Source organism: Asterias amurensis, chromosome 12 (assembly GCF_032118995.1).
Source record: "Asterias amurensis chromosome 12, ASM3211899v1".
NCBI classification, from domain to species: domain Eukaryota; kingdom Metazoa; phylum Echinodermata; class Asteroidea; order Forcipulatida; family Asteriidae; genus Asterias; species Asterias amurensis.
Genome location: NC_092659.1, coordinates 8,691,426 through 8,709,395, shown reverse-complemented (window position 1 = coordinate 8,709,395; position 17,970 = coordinate 8,691,426). Strand labels below are relative to the sequence as shown.

General features: G+C 39.3%; 1 protein-coding gene across 4 annotated transcripts in view; it reads left to right on the top strand.

Moving 5' to 3' along the window:
* The window catches only part of LOC139944895 (diacylglycerol kinase delta-like), a 160,897-nt gene that overhangs the window by 131,984 nt on the left and 10,943 nt on the right, over positions 1–17,970 (top strand). For 2 of the 4 annotated variants that reach the window (XM_071942055.1, XM_071942058.1), the window contains 15 exons: positions 6,193–6,318; positions 7,048–7,310; positions 7,486–7,594; positions 8,338–8,477; positions 9,100–9,303; positions 10,018–10,114; positions 10,636–10,909; positions 11,784–12,104; positions 13,038–13,157; positions 13,932–13,988; positions 14,951–15,071; positions 15,552–15,662; positions 16,442–16,643; positions 16,792–16,905; positions 17,490–17,624. In XM_071942055.1, coding sequence (XP_071798156.1) covers positions 6,193–6,318; positions 7,048–7,310; positions 7,486–7,594; positions 8,338–8,477; positions 9,100–9,303; positions 10,018–10,114; positions 10,636–10,909; positions 11,784–12,104; positions 13,038–13,157; positions 13,932–13,988; positions 14,951–15,071; positions 15,552–15,662; positions 16,442–16,643; positions 16,792–16,905; positions 17,490–17,624 — 2,394 coding nt within the window. The remainder of the gene's footprint in view (positions 1–6,192; positions 6,319–7,047; positions 7,311–7,485; positions 7,595–8,337; positions 8,478–9,099; positions 9,304–10,017; positions 10,115–10,635; positions 10,910–11,783; positions 12,105–13,037; positions 13,158–13,931; positions 13,989–14,950; positions 15,072–15,551; positions 15,663–16,441; positions 16,644–16,791; positions 16,906–17,489; positions 17,625–17,970) is intronic. The other 2 variants (XM_071942056.1, XM_071942057.1) reach the window with 2 other exon arrangements.

The following is a 17,970-nucleotide window of genomic DNA, read 5'->3' as shown; positions in this document are numbered from 1 at the left end:
CGTTGTTTTGTTTGGGTTTTTTAGAGTTGTTTTTAATGCAGTTCAGTTTATGCAGGGGTCCTTCCCCGCTATGCATCCACCCCCACTTTAAATCTACATAATACGGTGAAGGGGGTTGATATTATTTCTTGGTGGTTTAGAACAGCAACATTTCAGTTGCTTACAATACAAGGTACTGAACAAACTGTAATGTGTTGTTATAGAGTTTACAATGTATATAATATACATTTGGCTTTAGGTGAAAGAGCTTCTGCTGTGTTTTTTTTTCCGTTTTTTTTTCAAATATTATTATTTGTATTTCAGAGCTGCCAGTTTCAGCTGATAAAAAGGCAATAATGTTTATTTTTATTTTTTATTTTTTTTAATTGTTTTTATAAATGCATTTCAATGTTTGCATCGCCCACCCCCACTTAAAATCTACACAATATGCTTAAAGGAATGTTACAGAATGGTAAAAAACAAAAATCTTGAAGATCACAGATTTACATGAAACTTACACGGTTGATGATAGTAGAAAACATCCCTTGAAATATTACTGTCTGAAACATCTTAATTTGACGAGAAATCAAATTTCCCGTTTGGAGTTTATCGCTCAGTGAGTGTTTTACTCATTTTTGGTTTTGCATCGATGTCATGCAAAATGTGTAATTGGTTTTTCACTATTTTCTCGTGACCCAGATGGCCGATCGATCTCAAACTTCTACAGGTTTGTCAGTTTATGTATATGGTGGATTACATAAAGTGCTTACACTGCCAGCAACTGTTTTGTTTGCAAAACCATTTCTGTAATATAAGGGAAAAAAAGAAGCTGCTCTTTTTGTTGATATTAATCTCCTCATTTCAGAACTATCAATTTCTGTTGATGACAAGGCAATAAAGTTGTGGCAGCGGCTGTTGTCCATTTACAGTAATATCGCTTTTACCGTCAGCAGCTGCACCATTAGATACTCATAAATCTTACAAAGTCAGTTTAGACGAAACTGTTTTTTATTTTTTTTGTTTTTTCCTTTCTATTTTTCTATCTCTCCCTCATCTGTTTTTGTCAGCGAACAATATTTATCGACTGGAAAAATAATGAGGAAAACAATAAATGGCAGGGATTTTATATATGTGTGGTATGTACATGTACACTGAACATGCTATCGTTTTAATAATCTTTTTTGTGACATGGGCAAACTTAAAGGGAAGGTACATGTTTATGTTATATTATTATATATTATATCATTATATTCTACTTTCAAAAAATCTTTATAACCAATATCTATTTCATAAAAATAAACGGTTTCAACTGCTTTTCATGGACAAACTCGCCCGATCCGAGGTAACGTGTTCCTTTAACGTCATTTCCTCCGATTTGATATTAAATCTATCCCAGATCCATCCCACCAGTCTCCAGAGAGATTTTTTGTTCCTCCTTCAAATTATTTCTCTATGAAACGTAAAGACGCTCTGTGAAAACCCCCTTTTAACTTGACTGTTTTTCTTTTACCTCCGCTTGAATTCAGTGGAGAATTTCACTGCGCACTTTGTTTATTCAATTGTGGTCATAAGGTTTCGATTTTTTAAATTAGTATTGGTAAAGAGAGACTTAATTGCTGACAAACAATTTCCATTTTGAAAGGAGATTTAAAAGTGAAAGCCCTGTAGGCTTAAGAATGAAAGACCTGCCAAAGAAAGCTCTGGGAATTTATTGTGCTTAATGCTGTTTTCAAAGAAAAGGTTATTTTGAGACAAATTTGTTTTTGTGAATTTTTGAGTCCGTGGATAATACAATGAAATTGTTAATCCGATTGTTTTTTTATCATAGGGCAATATCGTGCAGCCATCTTCTCTTATCTTCGTCTCCAATATAAATTGATTGATGTATTCAATGAGCTCCCTGCCGCGTTTGAATAGCTTTGACGTGGGGGCTCACCGGGCCAGCCCCAAGTACCCTGCTTGTGGAGTGGGTCACTTGGGGCTGACCGAGGGGGCAAGACGTCACAGCGGAAATATTCTCATAATCTATCATTTCATTTATTCATTCCATGGTTCATTTAAAAGCCTATTCAAATCGCTGCCAGCAGGAGAACTACATGAACAGTAACACAATTAAAAGTCTGAAGTAAAACATTACAAAAATAGTTAAAATGGCATTAAATTGTGTACTCGCAAAAACAGAGATGTTTTCTTTATTTAAAAACGAGTACTTTTGGTTTTTCCATTTTTGCACAATCTAGTCATTGATTTTCCCCTTTTAGTTACCAGTCCAATCCTTGGCTTCAAGTTGAAGTGCGACCTTCTCGGATATCTGCACACAGCGCCGATATTTCATTACCCCAAATCTCAAGGTTCACTTCCGTCTCCGTCTCCCAAATCAAATTTAGTCGCACAGATCAAAAGATTTACTTCTCATAATCCAATGAAGGAACCGGATATGCCTGGCCTTCTCTCCTCCTCGACTCAAAACTCATGGTTCGTCGGGCAATTTATAGACGTCCTTGTTTGCTTAAAATAGAAAAGTGGCTTTCACCACTTCTTGTTTTTCTTATTGGGTTTACCGTTGAAGGAAACAAATATTCTTTCTATTTATGTTACAAAATGAAATAGAGGTAGACTCTTTAGGATTGCATTATGAAATATCAATGAATATTTAGTTTGTGGTAACACCATCTACTGGCTGGGTAGATAATGTTCTTTTGAGAACTTGTCTCGCTTTACATTCTACTACCACAATGTAATTATGAATTAGTTAGAATTTTGTTTAAATATAGATGTTTATTTGGTCCAGTATTTATATAAAAAAAACAATGCTATATTCATTTTGGTTTTTACCCATATACACAGTGTGTGTAAGCATTGTATATACTCGGTACTTTCCCGAGTTCGGTGAAAAAAAAATCACAGGCACATTACTCGGGTGGGATTCACATCAACGACCTTTGCAATTCTAGAGCAGTGTCATACCAACTGGACCACTGAGATTGCTTGGTAGCTAGAAGCAGCTTGAATCCTTTGTTTTAGCAGTGGGTACAGCAAACGATTAAATAGATGTTAAATTTGCATCGGGATAAAGAATATTCCAATGCTAGTTTCTCAAACAAACACCTTGACAGAAGGAAAACGTTGTACCGATACAAATTTATAATGCTTATTGTGTTATGAATTAATAATTTCATTTTATATTTGAGCGTCGTGGGTGGCTGAGTGTTGAAGTGCACCAGACTCAAGCTCCCGTGTTGTCTGTGCGTGGGTTTAGTCTAGGTCGTTCTTATGTCCTTGAGCAAGACACTTAAACATAATTGCTGGACCAAAATGTACATTTGCTACATGGTTGTGTTTAAATATTTCACAATATTTAGTTTCTATGTAGAAAACGTTGAAGTTTTTAGGGTGCTGATTATTTATGTTGTAACCATTGTGCCTGACATGATGTCATTTCTGAGACAGCTGTGTTTAAGTCTCCATTTCAATGTTAACATTTCTAGGGGTTTAAAATTTTTGAAGGATATGGTCAAGTCCAAGGAAGTGTTGTGTCCCCCTTAGCTCTCATCAAAATTACTCAAACAATTTGTGACCATAAAATCTTTTTCGATTAGGAGCGCTGCAGTTTTCCATAACATTTGAGAAATATATATTTGGTTTGCGGTAACACCATGTGTATATCTACTTGCCAGGTAGAGTTTGTTCTTAGAGAACTGTCTTGCTTAATTCTACTACCGCGTTGTAGATTGTTCGGGTGTTCGGGAGACTTCTCAGGTCTGTAAAGAACTGTTCTCAGCTTACTAACTACTACCTGGGCCGATGGTAAAGAAATAGGCTGGGACTTCTACTTTAGCTTATAGGAGCGTAATTATCTGTACTACCGCGGAGTCAGTTCTTGGGTTTGTCTCAACGTTTCGACTAGCTTGCTCTAGTCATCGTCAGGAGACTTTGAGAAATGATTCCCTTCAAAGGAATGTGGTTTTAGAGAAAGATTCCAAAGCATCCCAATCTGAGAAACGTTTCTGCATGAAACATTTCTTAGATTGTACATGTATATTCCATTTACGGAGTATTCTCTCCTTGTGGGGAAATAACTCCCTTAGATTGGCAGGCAATATATTGAAACCCAACCACCTTTTTAAATGAAATTTTCACAGGTTAGTTTTATTGTATATATGTCCACATTTAAATAGAAGTAAAACAGGCAGACGGATCTAAAAACCAAAGGTATACTTTGCCTGTAAAAACATAATCACTAAGTAGGATTTTGAAACTTCAATCATTCCAAGCAATAATGACAACTAAATTCCTGTGGGTATCCTCCTGGCAGATGCCCAACGTTGGAATCCAAATCACGGCAATCAATGACGATCTAAATTGCTTCGGATTGTCTCGTCGGATAACTGGACGGAATTGCCCATATGTGGAAATTCCTTGTGGTACAATATATTGACGTCAATTGTATTTCTAAGATCGTCTGATGGTTCTAGGAAACAGAATCTACGAGGAGGGGAATTTATTCACGATACGCAGTTCTGGACACTGATTCACTTGCTTTTTTTTTTTGCTTTTTTTTTTTTCTCTCAAAGCCTGCGGGCAGGGAGAGGATATATTTGGTGCGATAATTCTATTATTAAATAATGTGTGGATGAGAGCAGGATGTATCGAGCTCGTACGTCATGTGTGGTTGCTACCTTGGGCACCAGCTGCGGCGTTTTGTGGTTCATGTATGTATTGTCAGGGGGTGAGAGTGTCATTAGTTGAAGTGTGTGTGGAATGCCGTAGTCATTCAGTGGTTTGCGTATCAGTGAGGGTCGGCCAGGAAGGTGAATTCTTCTCAATGGATTTGATTTGTGGGAAATTGTTTAGGAGGGGGGATTTTACTATTGCATCAAGTGAAACTACTGTTGTTGTTTTTTCTTCAGAATTTCCTCTCGACCACTAGTTTGCAATATCCACATCCAACCAATCAAACTCTACTGTCACTTTATAAAATCAAATCAGGCGTGTGTTTTGTCATTTTTTTTTTCCTGATTTCAGGATTGGTTAAGGCCAATTATAAAAAAAAGCATCCTGGTTCTTGAAAAAAAAATTATGCAGGAGGGGGCTATTACTTATTATTTTCTTCAAGATGGCCCCTATTATTTTACAATTTTCAAACAACCATTGGTTTATCCACTGTTCAACATGTTCAAGGCACAATAAAGAAAGAAACATATTAGACAAGACAATGAAACTGTTTACAGTTATGTTATTAAATAGTTTTTGCTATAAGGCCACATAAAAAAAGAAATTGTTGATCGTCCCCGCCCGACCGTTCAAAACCCCCCAACCCCATTTCTTTTTTTTTTTCTTTCTTTTTTATCATAAAAAAAACAACCTTTTCAGCTGATATTTTTTTCAAAATGTACAGGTTTGAAAAGATGTTTAAAGAAGGTTTTTTATTCATGTTGGCAAAGCAAGAACAATTCTTAAAATATTTACTTGGGCTACACTGTGCTTAGTTGTTTAAAAAAGTTTACAGAAAATGTCATCTAGGAGTTAAATTTGTTTGACAAAACTATTGAAAACATCAAAAACACACAAACCCTCTGTCTTACAGTGATTGTGATGATTTCTTCATTCTTGATTTCATAATTGGCATGTCAACGAACCTAAAAAAACTCCCTCCCTCCCCCATCCGCCCAAAAAAAGGACAATCAACATTTTTTTATTTATGTGGCCTAATGTAGCTCACATTTTTACAAGAATAAATTTAAGAAATTACATTAATGTAAATGTGTAACTGAACTATCAGTTTTTAACCATGTAATCAGCACAGGTTAAGTTCTGACTTATATATTATATGTTATATTTTTGATGAATCAGATGATATTTTATTGTGTTTTAAATAATTGGTAAAAATAAAATCCATGCGGTCCCCAAAAATGAAGCAGGCGGGGGCGCTAAAGATATGGTTTTTTATTTTGCCTAATGATCACTCCATGCACCCTCAGGTTGTCTTGAAGACTTGGACCTTGTTACGACCAAACTTTCAGATACTGAATTTGAAATGAAAGTCTGTAAATCTTTAGAAAAAATCCAACATCTTGTAAATAAGCCATACTGATTTTTGTTGCTTGATTTCAGATCGCGACAACACTGTGTTCTTTAGGACCATGGACTCCCTGCTGAATTCCCTCGTGTGAAAAAGCCTAACGATGGTTGATTTTTGTTGCTTGATTTCAGATCGCGACCCCTCATCAGTGGTTGGAGGGAAACTTACCTGTAAGTGCCAAATGTGTCGTGTGTGATAAAACCTGTGGTAGTGTGCTGCGTCTGCAAGACTGGAGATGTCTCTGGTGTAAAGCCATGGTGAGTTTCTTCTTCAAATGTCCCCTCTCCTTACCCCTCCCTCTTCCTTTACCTAATGAATACACTGATCCATTAGGCTCCGCCCACGGCCCACGTGTGAGCAAGAACACATGAGCCTCTCCAATGCCATTCTGCACAACTCTGCCACGCGCACCAAGCATACGCGCATGCATGTCGAACTTTATAGTGTCAGAATTTTTTGGTTGTGCGATGGGTTGTGATTGGTCAATACGCAATGGGGTGGAGCTTAATGGATTGGTCTATTGAATGATCACGTTTGACAAGTGAATGCTAAACTGGTGTAAATGCTAAACTGGTGAAATTGAATTACTCATTTTAACTGTTGAATGCCGGGTGAAATGAAATGGGTTTTTGTTGAAATTGGCCGGTAAAACCTATATTATATGGGGCATTGTATATTATGACATACCAACTACAATTACCCATCATACCTTAAGCCCATATTATGCCCATATTATACCCATTTATCCCAGGACATCCCAGCTACAATTACTCATCATACCTTTAAAAAAGCCCATATTGTACCCATTAATTATCCCAAGACATTCCAGCTACAATCATACATTACGCCCATATTGTACCCATTTATCCCTAGACATTCCAGCTACAATTACTTGTCATACCTAACGCCCATATTATACCCATTTATACCAGGACATTCCAGCTACAATCATACCTTATGCCCATATTATACCCATTTACACCCAGGTACACTCATCATGCAGATCCCAGTTCCCAGCTAAGTGTCCCCTCGGTCAGTGTCGTCTATCCCTCCTACCTCCAATCTCATTGAACTCAATGAGTTCTGACGGCTACTGGCAGGCAACTCGGCAGGGCTGCTGTAGTCCCCTCCTGGTGTTCGTTAACTCCAAGAGCGGGGACAACCAGGGGGTGAAGTTCCTACGTCGCTTTAAGCAGCTCCTTAATCCCGCTCAGGTTTTCGATCTGATGAACAGTGGGCCTCACATAGGGTGAGATTTAATTTCACTTAATTTTATTAGCCAGCAAGCATTATTAAAAACATTGACAATTGCAAATCAAAGGATAGGCCTATATAAGAACAAACAATACAATACATGTAGTTTTGAGAAGAATGCAACAATATATAAACACCTAACAAATATTTACCATTGGTTTATTTTACAGTCTGCGACTTTTCCAAAACTTTGACACCTTTCGGATCTTAGTGTGTGGTGGAGATGGTAGTATAGGCTGGGTGCTCTCTGAAATCGACAAGTTAGACCTTCATAAGCAGGTAAATATTATATATTTTCCCCCTCTGCCAAAATGGCAGAATCAAATGTTTAATGGAAGTATAATGGAAAGGTTTTTATTTAAGCCCGGTTTATACTTAACAAGAAAGTTTATCCCTAATTGTTCTGGCTAGGAGTTGTCGCAAGTCCAACAAAATTCTCCCATGTTTGGTAAATTCAAATTCCCAGATGTACATGTATGTAAATTAGTTTGCTTGGGCTTTTGGTAAGAGTGGGGAATCTTGTACCCCATCATTGGTTGTCTTGACCACGAGATGCCCAAAATCCTAAAGCTAGTTCATATTGTGTACTGTACATCAACTCAAAACCTAAATGTTTGGACTGGATAACATTGGTATTCCTAGAACTGCGTTAGGTAAAGTTGATTTTGGCCTACTTTACAAAATCCATCAAATTTTTTAATCAAAAATAATGCTGTTTATTTTGGTGGCCTGGGTTAACATCTAAATAGATTAAAATACTGTATCTTAAAAAACGTTGACAACAATAGACCATATTGAATAACCGCTTTTTTGCTATGAAAGTCGCCATCTTGTAGGTCAAACCGTATGCGCATACAAACGCGTACATCTATGAAGCACGCAGCATTCCCAGTTTGATTTCTACGACACATGCACGCACACACCATGCACACGCGCACAGACGCCATCTTGTAGGACCGATATTTGAACGGTGACGTCATAATCAAGTCTGTAACTTGGCCTTTTTAATTTGTCCTAACCAGTGTCAGATAGGCGTGCTACCTCTCGGTACCGGCAACGATCTCGCTCGGGTCCTGGGCTGGGGGACGGCCTGTGATGATGACGCTCAGCTTCCAACAATCCTGGAGAAACTGGAACGAGCTAGTACTAAGATGCTGGATAGGTAAGAGGGAAGAACTGTAATATCCTTGAGGGGATTTAGAAAGGAAAATAAGATGCACTTCAATGATTTTCTAGGAAGAAATATCTGCGGAAGCTTTTTGAAGCAAGAATTACTCCAACAGATGCAGTGAAGACAAATCTTGGTTGAAGTTTTTTACTTAATCACATCTCAGGAAGTAACTATTTCTACTACTTTCGCTTTAGTGGATCAAGGGTACTTCTGGTTATTAACTTTACTGCTGCGTAGTGTGTTCTTAATTGGTATCAATGTTTCGACTAGCTTGCTGTAGTCGTCGTCAGAAGTCAAACGAATTCCACAAAATCTACTCCAGGGCAGTAGTATAAGCAAGACAAAGTCTCAAAAGAACATAATCTACCCAGCAGCAAGTAGGTAATTATACACATGGTGTTACCGCAAACCAAATATAAATTGTTGTATCTCTTTACAATATCACTGGAATGCTTTTTGATGTAGATGGAGTTTATATGCACCCAGGAGACACCACTAGTTCCAGGGCAGCAGGGGCCGTCGTGCTGAAGACAGATAGTCAAAAAGACTGATAGACAAAGTTTAAAATATCAATGCTGGGTTAAACGTTTTACTGAAATGCTTTTTGATGTAGATGGAGTATATGCACACAGGAGACACCTCTAGCCGGCGCTAGGGCAGCAGGGACCGTCGTGCTAAAGACAGATAGTCTAGACATCTCAGACTCCATGGAGAGCAAAGAGAAGGAGATGATCACAGCCTACGAGGACTCCGTGGCCGCTCATCTGACTAAGATACTACACTGTGATGAGAACTCTGATGTTATATCTTCAGCAAAGTAAGTTTAGGGGAGAGATGTAAGGAAAGAGTTTTTTATTTTCTTCTGGTGGAGAGATCTGCAGCTGATTTCACGAAACGCTAGGATTAATCCTATGTCGAGTAGGATGGGTAACTCGTCCTAACTTAGGATGGGTTCAATGCGTCATATGTCTATGGTTACAGAACTTAACTCGTCCTAAGTCCTAAGACAAATCCTTAGTTAGAAAGAGTTTAGTGAAATCAACGGCTGAAGACTTGCGATGTCTTATCTTATAAATGTTGGAATGAAACTGCCCCCCCCTTACCTTACTGAACTTATATCAGTCCTTAATCACACACCCCGTTCCAGCTCAGATACAACAAGCACTAAAGTCTGTTTTCCAATATTGTTTCACAGTGGAAAAATCAGACAAATTGTGCTTAAATGGTTTGAAAAGTTGTCTTAAGCTGTGTACATGTAGCCAAGCTTGTATACACCTGCAACCGTGGACCTCCTCTTATCCCACTTTTGTTTATACTCTAACTTTTTGGCTCCCATTGAATTTGTATGCAGTTTCCAACTGTGGACCTTTCCCGAACCGTGGACCCTATTGTCCTCTTTTGTCATAGATCCCAGGTTTGTGGCTTGGGATGTCTTATTTGGGGGGAATGAGAGCAGACAGGCTTTATTAGGAGACGACAATTTATGACATACAGGCTCGCTGTCATTTTCACTTTTGTGGTTCTATTTTAGAGTGTTATGTGAGACAGTGAAGGACTTTGTAGAGAAAGTCGGCCGTGCCTACGAGCAAAGCTGCCACTCAGGAGATGCACAGGTCATGAAAGAAAAGGTACGTCTTGAGAAATTAATTATTGTTTCCTGATTTTTAAACGTTTTCAAATACTTTATTTAATCACCTTTCCCGGCTATTTTTTATCATGATCGGATAGAAAAAATAATTCTTGAAAGATGCAGCAATTCAGAGGGTAGATGTATAAAACAATGATATGAGTTTGCTTAACTTTCAACCTGATAATGTTTGTGTCAATTTTTTGAAGACTAGCAGAAATATTTCAGTCTCCTGATTTCCGAAATATCTACTGTGTGGCTGTAGGATATATAGCAAAACAAGTTTGCAAAAGAACAGTCTTGCAGCAAGTAGATACACACATGGTGTTATATGTATCTCAAACAAAATATGCATTGATACATGTACCTCATCATGCAATGCCTCAAATCCCATATAGAAATATTGATTTTACACTTGGTGATCACTACAATTGAGTTTACTAGCACTGTCCTAAATAATGACAAGATCATGTGTTTTCATTGAGATCAGCATCTTGCATCATTGTTGTCTTCCTATCGCAGTGCGCCGTTCTCAACGAGAAACTCAAGCTCCTCCTACAGACCCTCGAGGATGAAGCTAGTGCCACGCCCATCCCACCCGGGACCGTCCCTCCCGTCGCGGTAACGGACATCCACGATGACATCACCAAGGACCCGCTGCACGACGGTGACACCCTAGCGCAGATGACGGGACCCTCCACGTCTACCAAGGTCTTCAAACCACGAGATGCCTTGATGTCGAGAGCCAACAGCCTCAAGAAGGCTGTGAGGCAGATTATTGAACAGACGGAGAAAGGTGAGATTCAAGCTTCACTGAAATCCCCAGTTGGTATTCTTCAAGGAATTTAAAGGAACACGTTGCCTTGGATAGGTCGAGTTGGTCTTTGAAAAGCGTTTGTAACGGTTTGCTATAAAATGCATAAAGTTAAATACAATGATCCACACAAATATGCCTCGAAATTGCGTGGTTTTCCTTTGCCTAACACGGTCGGCCATTTATGGATGGCAAATTTTTGACTTCCATAAATGGCTGACTGTGTTAGTTCGCAAAGCAAAAGAAAAACCACGCAATTTCGAAGCAAATTTGTGTGGATCATTGTATTCTACTTTTAAAACATCTTTCCAACCATGTGCATTTGATAACAAACGGTTACAAATGCTTTTTATACTGCCAACTTGTCGATTCAAGGCAACGTGTCCCTTGAAGGCACTGGACACCTTTGGTAATTGTCAAAGACCAGTATTCTCACTTGGTGTAGCCCAACATATGTATAAAATAACAAACTTGTGAAAAGTTTGGACTCGATTGGTCATTGAAGTTGCAAGAGAATAATGAAAGAAAAAATACCCTGTGGTATTTTTCCTCGTCTTCCACCTCTAGGACCTCGGGTCAAATCATGCCTGGGGCACCATGTGGATTTGGTTTTCAGTCCCTGTCTGACTGCGTGGGTTCTCCCTGGAATAAATATCTGGGGTTTTTCTCCCACATCTAAAACTGAACCTTCCTTCCTTGTCTTCTCTCCATTTTGGGTTGTGGGCTAGTACAGTGATTAAATTCACTTTTCTGAGAGTCCTTGGCTTCACCACCAGAATAACAAAAATGAAATAATTTGACTATTTAAACAAGTCAGTGCACAACTATCAAATTTCCACTGTTCTGTTTTTTTCAGCCGTTGATGAACAAAACGCCCAGACACAACACCACGAGGCAAAAGCAAAGGCCTTAGCCGATAAAGCCGCCGCATCGATTTCCAAATCCACAAGTGACCTTTCCTCCAGCCCGGCCGACCAATCGAATTTGAAACCCCAAATCACCATCGAGACCCCACCCTGCGAGTCGGACAAGGAGGAAGACGGAGGAGGGGAGGAGAAGGAGTCCAGCCTGGACGTGCCGGCGTCCGAGTCGGGTAAGGAGGCTCCAAAGAGTCCTAAGATGTCTTTCTCTGTGTTCACGTCCTCTACCAAGGCCAAGATTGAACGCAAGAAGGCAGGTAGGTCACTACCGACTTCTGCTCAACAAAGATGTCTTTGTTTTTCATCTTGTCCATCTTGTGTCTGTGTGCGTCTCTCTCACTCGCTATCCTCTTCTCGGCTCAATTTCATAAAACCTGTAAGCACCAAAAAAACTTGCTAAGCACAGAAAAATGTTGCTGAACAAATACGGGTTTCCAACCATAATTACATTAAGTTTGTATTGTTGTCACTCAATTTTTTGCTTAGCAAATATTGGAGTATTTTCTGCTTAACTGCTCTATGAAATTGGGCACAGAAACCAATTTCATGGCTCTGTAAGCAAAAAAATCAGCGCTTGCGGAAGCAGGGAATTCTGCGCTTGCGTCAAGCATATTTCACAGGTTAGCAGAGAATTTTTACTTGAGCGCGTGCTTACTCCAGGTCACTAGGCATTCTTCGCTAACACAGCTACATGTAGCACAGAATTGATTGTAAGCGCATTATTCGGCGGTAAGCTGAGACATGAAATTGGGCCCTTTCTAATTTTGTTTGTCTCTCTGAAGTTTTCTTACATTCCGTCTGTCAATCTTTACCCATCTTCCTTGTTGTATCGTCTCACCTTAAATGTTATTCATCGATGTATATTCGGTTTACTTCAAAGTTAAATATTGCGCAAAATGCTGTAGAATTCTATAACCAGTAGTTTTTATTCCCAATAATTTTAAGAGTGATTACCCAACGTATATCATCCCTTTAATAATATTCAGAGAGGGTAAGGCCATTTCCATTTTGCAAAGGGCACTTCAATTGAAAAATCTTAAAGTCAATTGGAAACTTTTGAAGGGCACCAAGGCCATGACCAGGGGCAACAGAGGTCATGGCCTCTGTTTCCCTCGAACCTCATCTGAATACCAATCCTTTCTCTTGTACCTCGTCCTCTGTGCAACCCCTGCACTGCCCTCCCCTTGCAGAAAGAGAACAGATGAAGTCACCTCAGACTCGAAGGGTTAGCCGGGGCAGTACGCTCTCACCGGGCCCTGTCGGTCTATCTCATCGTTTCGGTAGCATGGAGAATATGTCATTCCTTCCAGGCAAGTTGTGGAAAGAAAAAAGAAAAAAACTAAAGCCTGGTTCATACATCCTGCAAATGCAAATGCCATACAAATTTGTATGTCAAAATTTGTATCAAATTCCCATTTGCAGGTATTATGAACCAGGCTTTAACTATCATGGGTCGTGTCTGAATTGAGGGTTAAAATTTAAATTTATAAGGCGCTATTCCATCAAGATCATATCACACTTGAAAGCAATTAATATGGAAAAATGTGGGTCTGCAGATAGAGTAACAGATTCCCTAGTGGCAGTAGGGAGATTGTTCCAAATTATTGGCCCAGTTAATACACTGAAAGCTTTTTGACCTAGAACTTTGTTTACTTGGGGAACATTCAAGCGAGTGATGTCAAGTGTTGACCGAAGAAATGTTGAAGGAGTGTAACGTGTCAGTAAAGTGGAAATATATCAAGGAGTTGTTTTGTTCAAGCATTTAAGATCAAGAAGAGCACTTTTAAAATGGATTCAGTCTTTTAAATCTGTAGCCAATGAAGTTCCTGAGTGTCACAGTTGTTTGAAAAACAAACATGCTCTAGAATTGCAAGGGTCATGGGTTCGAATCCCACCCGAGTAAAATGCCTGTGATTTTTTTCACAGGACTCGGGAAAGTACTGAGTATACAGTGCTACATGTACGTACATCGGTGTATATGGGTAAAACCAAAAATTAATATTCTTTATCCCCGATGCAAATTTAACATCTATTAAAATTAAAACAAACATGATTGAGTAACTTAATTTATTTTTGTGTTCTAGGTTTAGACACACTTTTGGGACCACGTTTAGGAAGAGGAAATGCTTTACTCAGTAAAAGTAAGTAATCTTTGGGGAATCTGTTCGATACATTCAAAGAAGATACTTTCTTCTTGTGTATATATATATATAACAAAAGAAATGTTGTCCGAGCAATAACTTGGCATATCAGCTCCAAACTTGTGGTTTGGTCTTGGGATCTCGCCCCAGAAGCCTGTTGTTTTTGAAATTGTAAAGGTCATTACGGCTAAAATTAAAGAAATGTTGTCCTAGCAATAACTCAAGAGTGAGGTTAATCTCAGCGCGGTGTTTGTTAGCACACCATTCTTGTTTAGTATTGTTATAATGTGGAAGTTAAGTAGGATTTGAAACTTTGCATGGTGGAAATATGACATGGAAAGGTTTGCGGTAACACGTAATGACTATCTCTAATGAGTTGGGGTGGTTCTGAAAAGAACCGTTGGTTTCAACTCAACGTTTAGATCAGTAGACTCCAGAAGATGATCAGAGCATACTGATCGAAATGTTGAGTTGAAACCAACGGTTCTTTTCAGAACCACCCCAACTCATTAGAGATAGTCATTACATGGTGTTACCGCAAACCTTTCTTTAATGTGGAAGTTTATTAATTTTGGTTTTTACCCATACACCGATGTGTGTTAGCACTGTCTACTCAGTACTTTCCCGAGTCCTGTGAAAAAATATCACAGTCATGTTACACGGGTGGTATTCGAACCCACGACCCTTGCAATTCTAGAGCAGTGTCTTACCAACTAGACTACCGAGGTTGCCTGGTAGCTAGAGGCAGTTCGAATCCTATGTTTTGGCAGCGGGTACCGCAACGGTATAAGAGATGTTAAATTTAAAATGTGGAAGTTGTTATTTGTGATTTTCTTTTAAATGTTAAATGTGGAAGTTGTTATTTGTGATTTTCTTTTCAATGTTAGATATGGAATTTGTTATTTGTGATTTTCTTTTCAATGTTAGATATGGAATTTGTTATTTGTGATTTTCTTTGCTAGGTATAAGTGGCCTTTCAGGTGGGTTTATGGGTGCTGGTCTGATTAGTAAGGTGCTTTTAGCCAACGCTGATGCTCTGTGTGCCGCTGCTTCACCTCTTATGGACCAAGACATTGAATCAGTGTGAGTTGTAGACAACAATTTTTCCAGCCAACGCTCCTACATTATAAAGTATTGAGTGGATTTAGCGTAAATCTGGGTTGTGATTTTACCGTAACTAAGATTTTCTACCTTCCACCCGGGTATTAGTTAAAGTACAGGACAGTTCTTTTCAAAACTGAGAAGTCTCCCAAAAATCTACTCTCTGGTAGTAAATAGATATCAAGACAGTTCTCTAAAGAACAAACTCTACCTTGCAAGTAGATATACACATGGTGTTACTGCAAACCAAATGTATAAGATCAAATTACTTTTTTTTATCTTTTTTTTTATCATATATAAATCTTTAGACATACACAATAGTTACAAGTTGTACAGGGGCTGTCCAGGTTAAAACAAAAGTATAAAAACTGAAAACCACAGATTCCATAGTAGAGCTTTTAAAACCAAAGATAAACGAATTAAGCTAAGAGTTTACGAATGTGTTTTTGTTTTATTATTCAGGGAGGGTTACACAGAGACTTGTGTGATGAATAATTATTTTGGAATTGGTTTGGACGCCAAGATAGCGCTGGATTTCCACAATAAGAGAGAAGAACATCCGGAAAAATGCAGGTGAGTGATGTCCTTTTTTTTTTTGGGTGGGGGGGGGGACTAGGGCCCAAATTTATCGTGGTTGCTTACATTTCATTTAATATCATTAATTCTGGTTGTGAAGCCAAAGGACTCTCAGAAAAATTAGTCACTGTTCTAACCTAGGACACAATGGAGGGAAGACAAGGAATGGGAGTTTTAGATGTGGGAGGAAAACCCCAGATAATTATTTCAAGGAAAAACCCACGCAGTCAGGCAGGGACTGAAAACCCAATCCACATAGTGCCGCTGGTGTGATTCAAACCGTTTTTCTACAGTTGGAAGGTGAGGAAAAATACCACTTTGCTAACCTGATCACCAGTGGGATGATGATGACGAGAGCATGGTAGTTAGGAGTGGCATGGTCGGCTAGTGTCTAAAGCACTTGCCTCTCATCACTGTGACCCTGGTTCGAACAACCTCCCAGTTATCCATTAGAAATTGTAACTCATTGCAAATTTTTCAAGAAATCTCTTCAAACTTATCTGTATCAAATGTAATATGTTGAAGTATACATAGTCCCATTGGTTTGCTCACTTTATAGCGCTTTGATTTCATCGAAAAAGCGCTTTATAAATGCTCTGTTGTATGTATGTATGGGCAATTGTATTTTACTATACTTATTGTCGTTGTGAGATCAGTGGTTAGCTTGAGGGATTCACACCTACAACCTTGTACATGTAATTGCAAGTCTTGCAATCTAACCACTGGGCCACAGTTTTCTTGTCGCCTGACTCTAACTCTTTGTGTCCAACCAACAGTCGAACCAAGAACATCATGTGGTATGGCGTCTTGGGAGGCAAGGAGCTTCTCCAGAGAACCTACCGCAACCTGGAGCAGAAGGTGCAGCTGGAGTGTGATGGTCAGCGGATACCTCTACCCAGCCTCCAAGGCATCGTTGTCTTAAACATTCCAAGCTACATGGGCGGGGCTAACTTCTGGGGCACAACCAAGGAGGACGAGGTTGGTACTGAGATTTTGAAAAGAATTTGGCGGCCGAGCGGTGCTGACTCTGGTGCTGTATGCTGCTTAATGGGCTCTCGAGTACATGTAGTTTATATAAAATATTAATAATGTTGTGATCATATTTTGTTCCTTGTTTGTCATGTAGACGTTCACAGCGCCCTCGTTTGACGATCGTATCCTGGAGGTGGTCGCAGTGTTTGGTGGGATGCAAATGGCCGTATCTCGGATGATCACATTACAACATCATCGGATAGCTCAGGTGAGAATCTCACTCTTCTTTTCCTCCAGAGATTGTGCCCCCCCCCCATGTGGTGAACTGTGTACAAACTCAAGCGCCCTCTTTTAAATTCTCCTCCTTCATCCCATGTTAATTTCTCCAGACCTGCCAACTGTCCGGATTTTCTTCAGGATAGTCCCGGTTTCTGAGTTTTGAAGACCCCAAAAATCGGGGGTGGTCCCGATTTCCCACCTTTCCCGATTGTATTTTTAAAAAGTTGAAGAATTACTGGTGAACTACTGAGAATGAGTCTACATGTAGTTGTATCTAAGAGTAAAAAAAATTATCCCTTGTCGCAATAAATGAAGGGTACATGTACGTTGGTAAAGGCATATAGCGAGATTGTTTTAAAGTTTGTAAAATTTTTGACAAGTCTTGATTTGCGCTCTACCAACTGATCATAGCCCTTTGTTGGTCGTCTCCCTATTTTGTCAATATTATTTTTCCCACGTTAATCTGGAGGTTGTTGTCTAGTTAATTTTGTCTTTGTTCAACCCCCAAATCACAAATTTTCCTACTGTATTATTTTCAGAGGTTATATAGCAGTGAATTGTTTTATCTTGTAGTGCCACGTTGTGAAGATCACGATTCTTGGCGAGGAAGGAGTTCCTGTTCAGGTGGATGGAGAGGCGTGGGTTCAACCTCCAGGGTTCGTTAAGATCATCCACAAGAACAGAGCACAGATGCTAGTCAGAGATAAGGTACGAGGAAATAAATCTCTTTTACTGGTTCCACAAGGTCGTGGCAGCCACTTCAAGATGAGGGCTACACTTTACTGATTATGGGTACCGATCAAAATTCAATGGTCAATAGGGACACATTGCCACCTACTCTTGATGCTGAAACAGTGTTACTGCTGAAACAGGTTTACCCCCTTCACAGTCCATGGATGTAGGCATGGGTATCATCCACCAGGAATCTGGTTGGTAGAGCAGAATGCACTACCTTCCACTGGTTCCATTTCCTTCTTCTTTTTATTATAAGGGAGGGGAGGTGGGGGAAGTACCCAGACCTGGCCAGGAAACTTTGTAAGATTTGGCAGGTGAA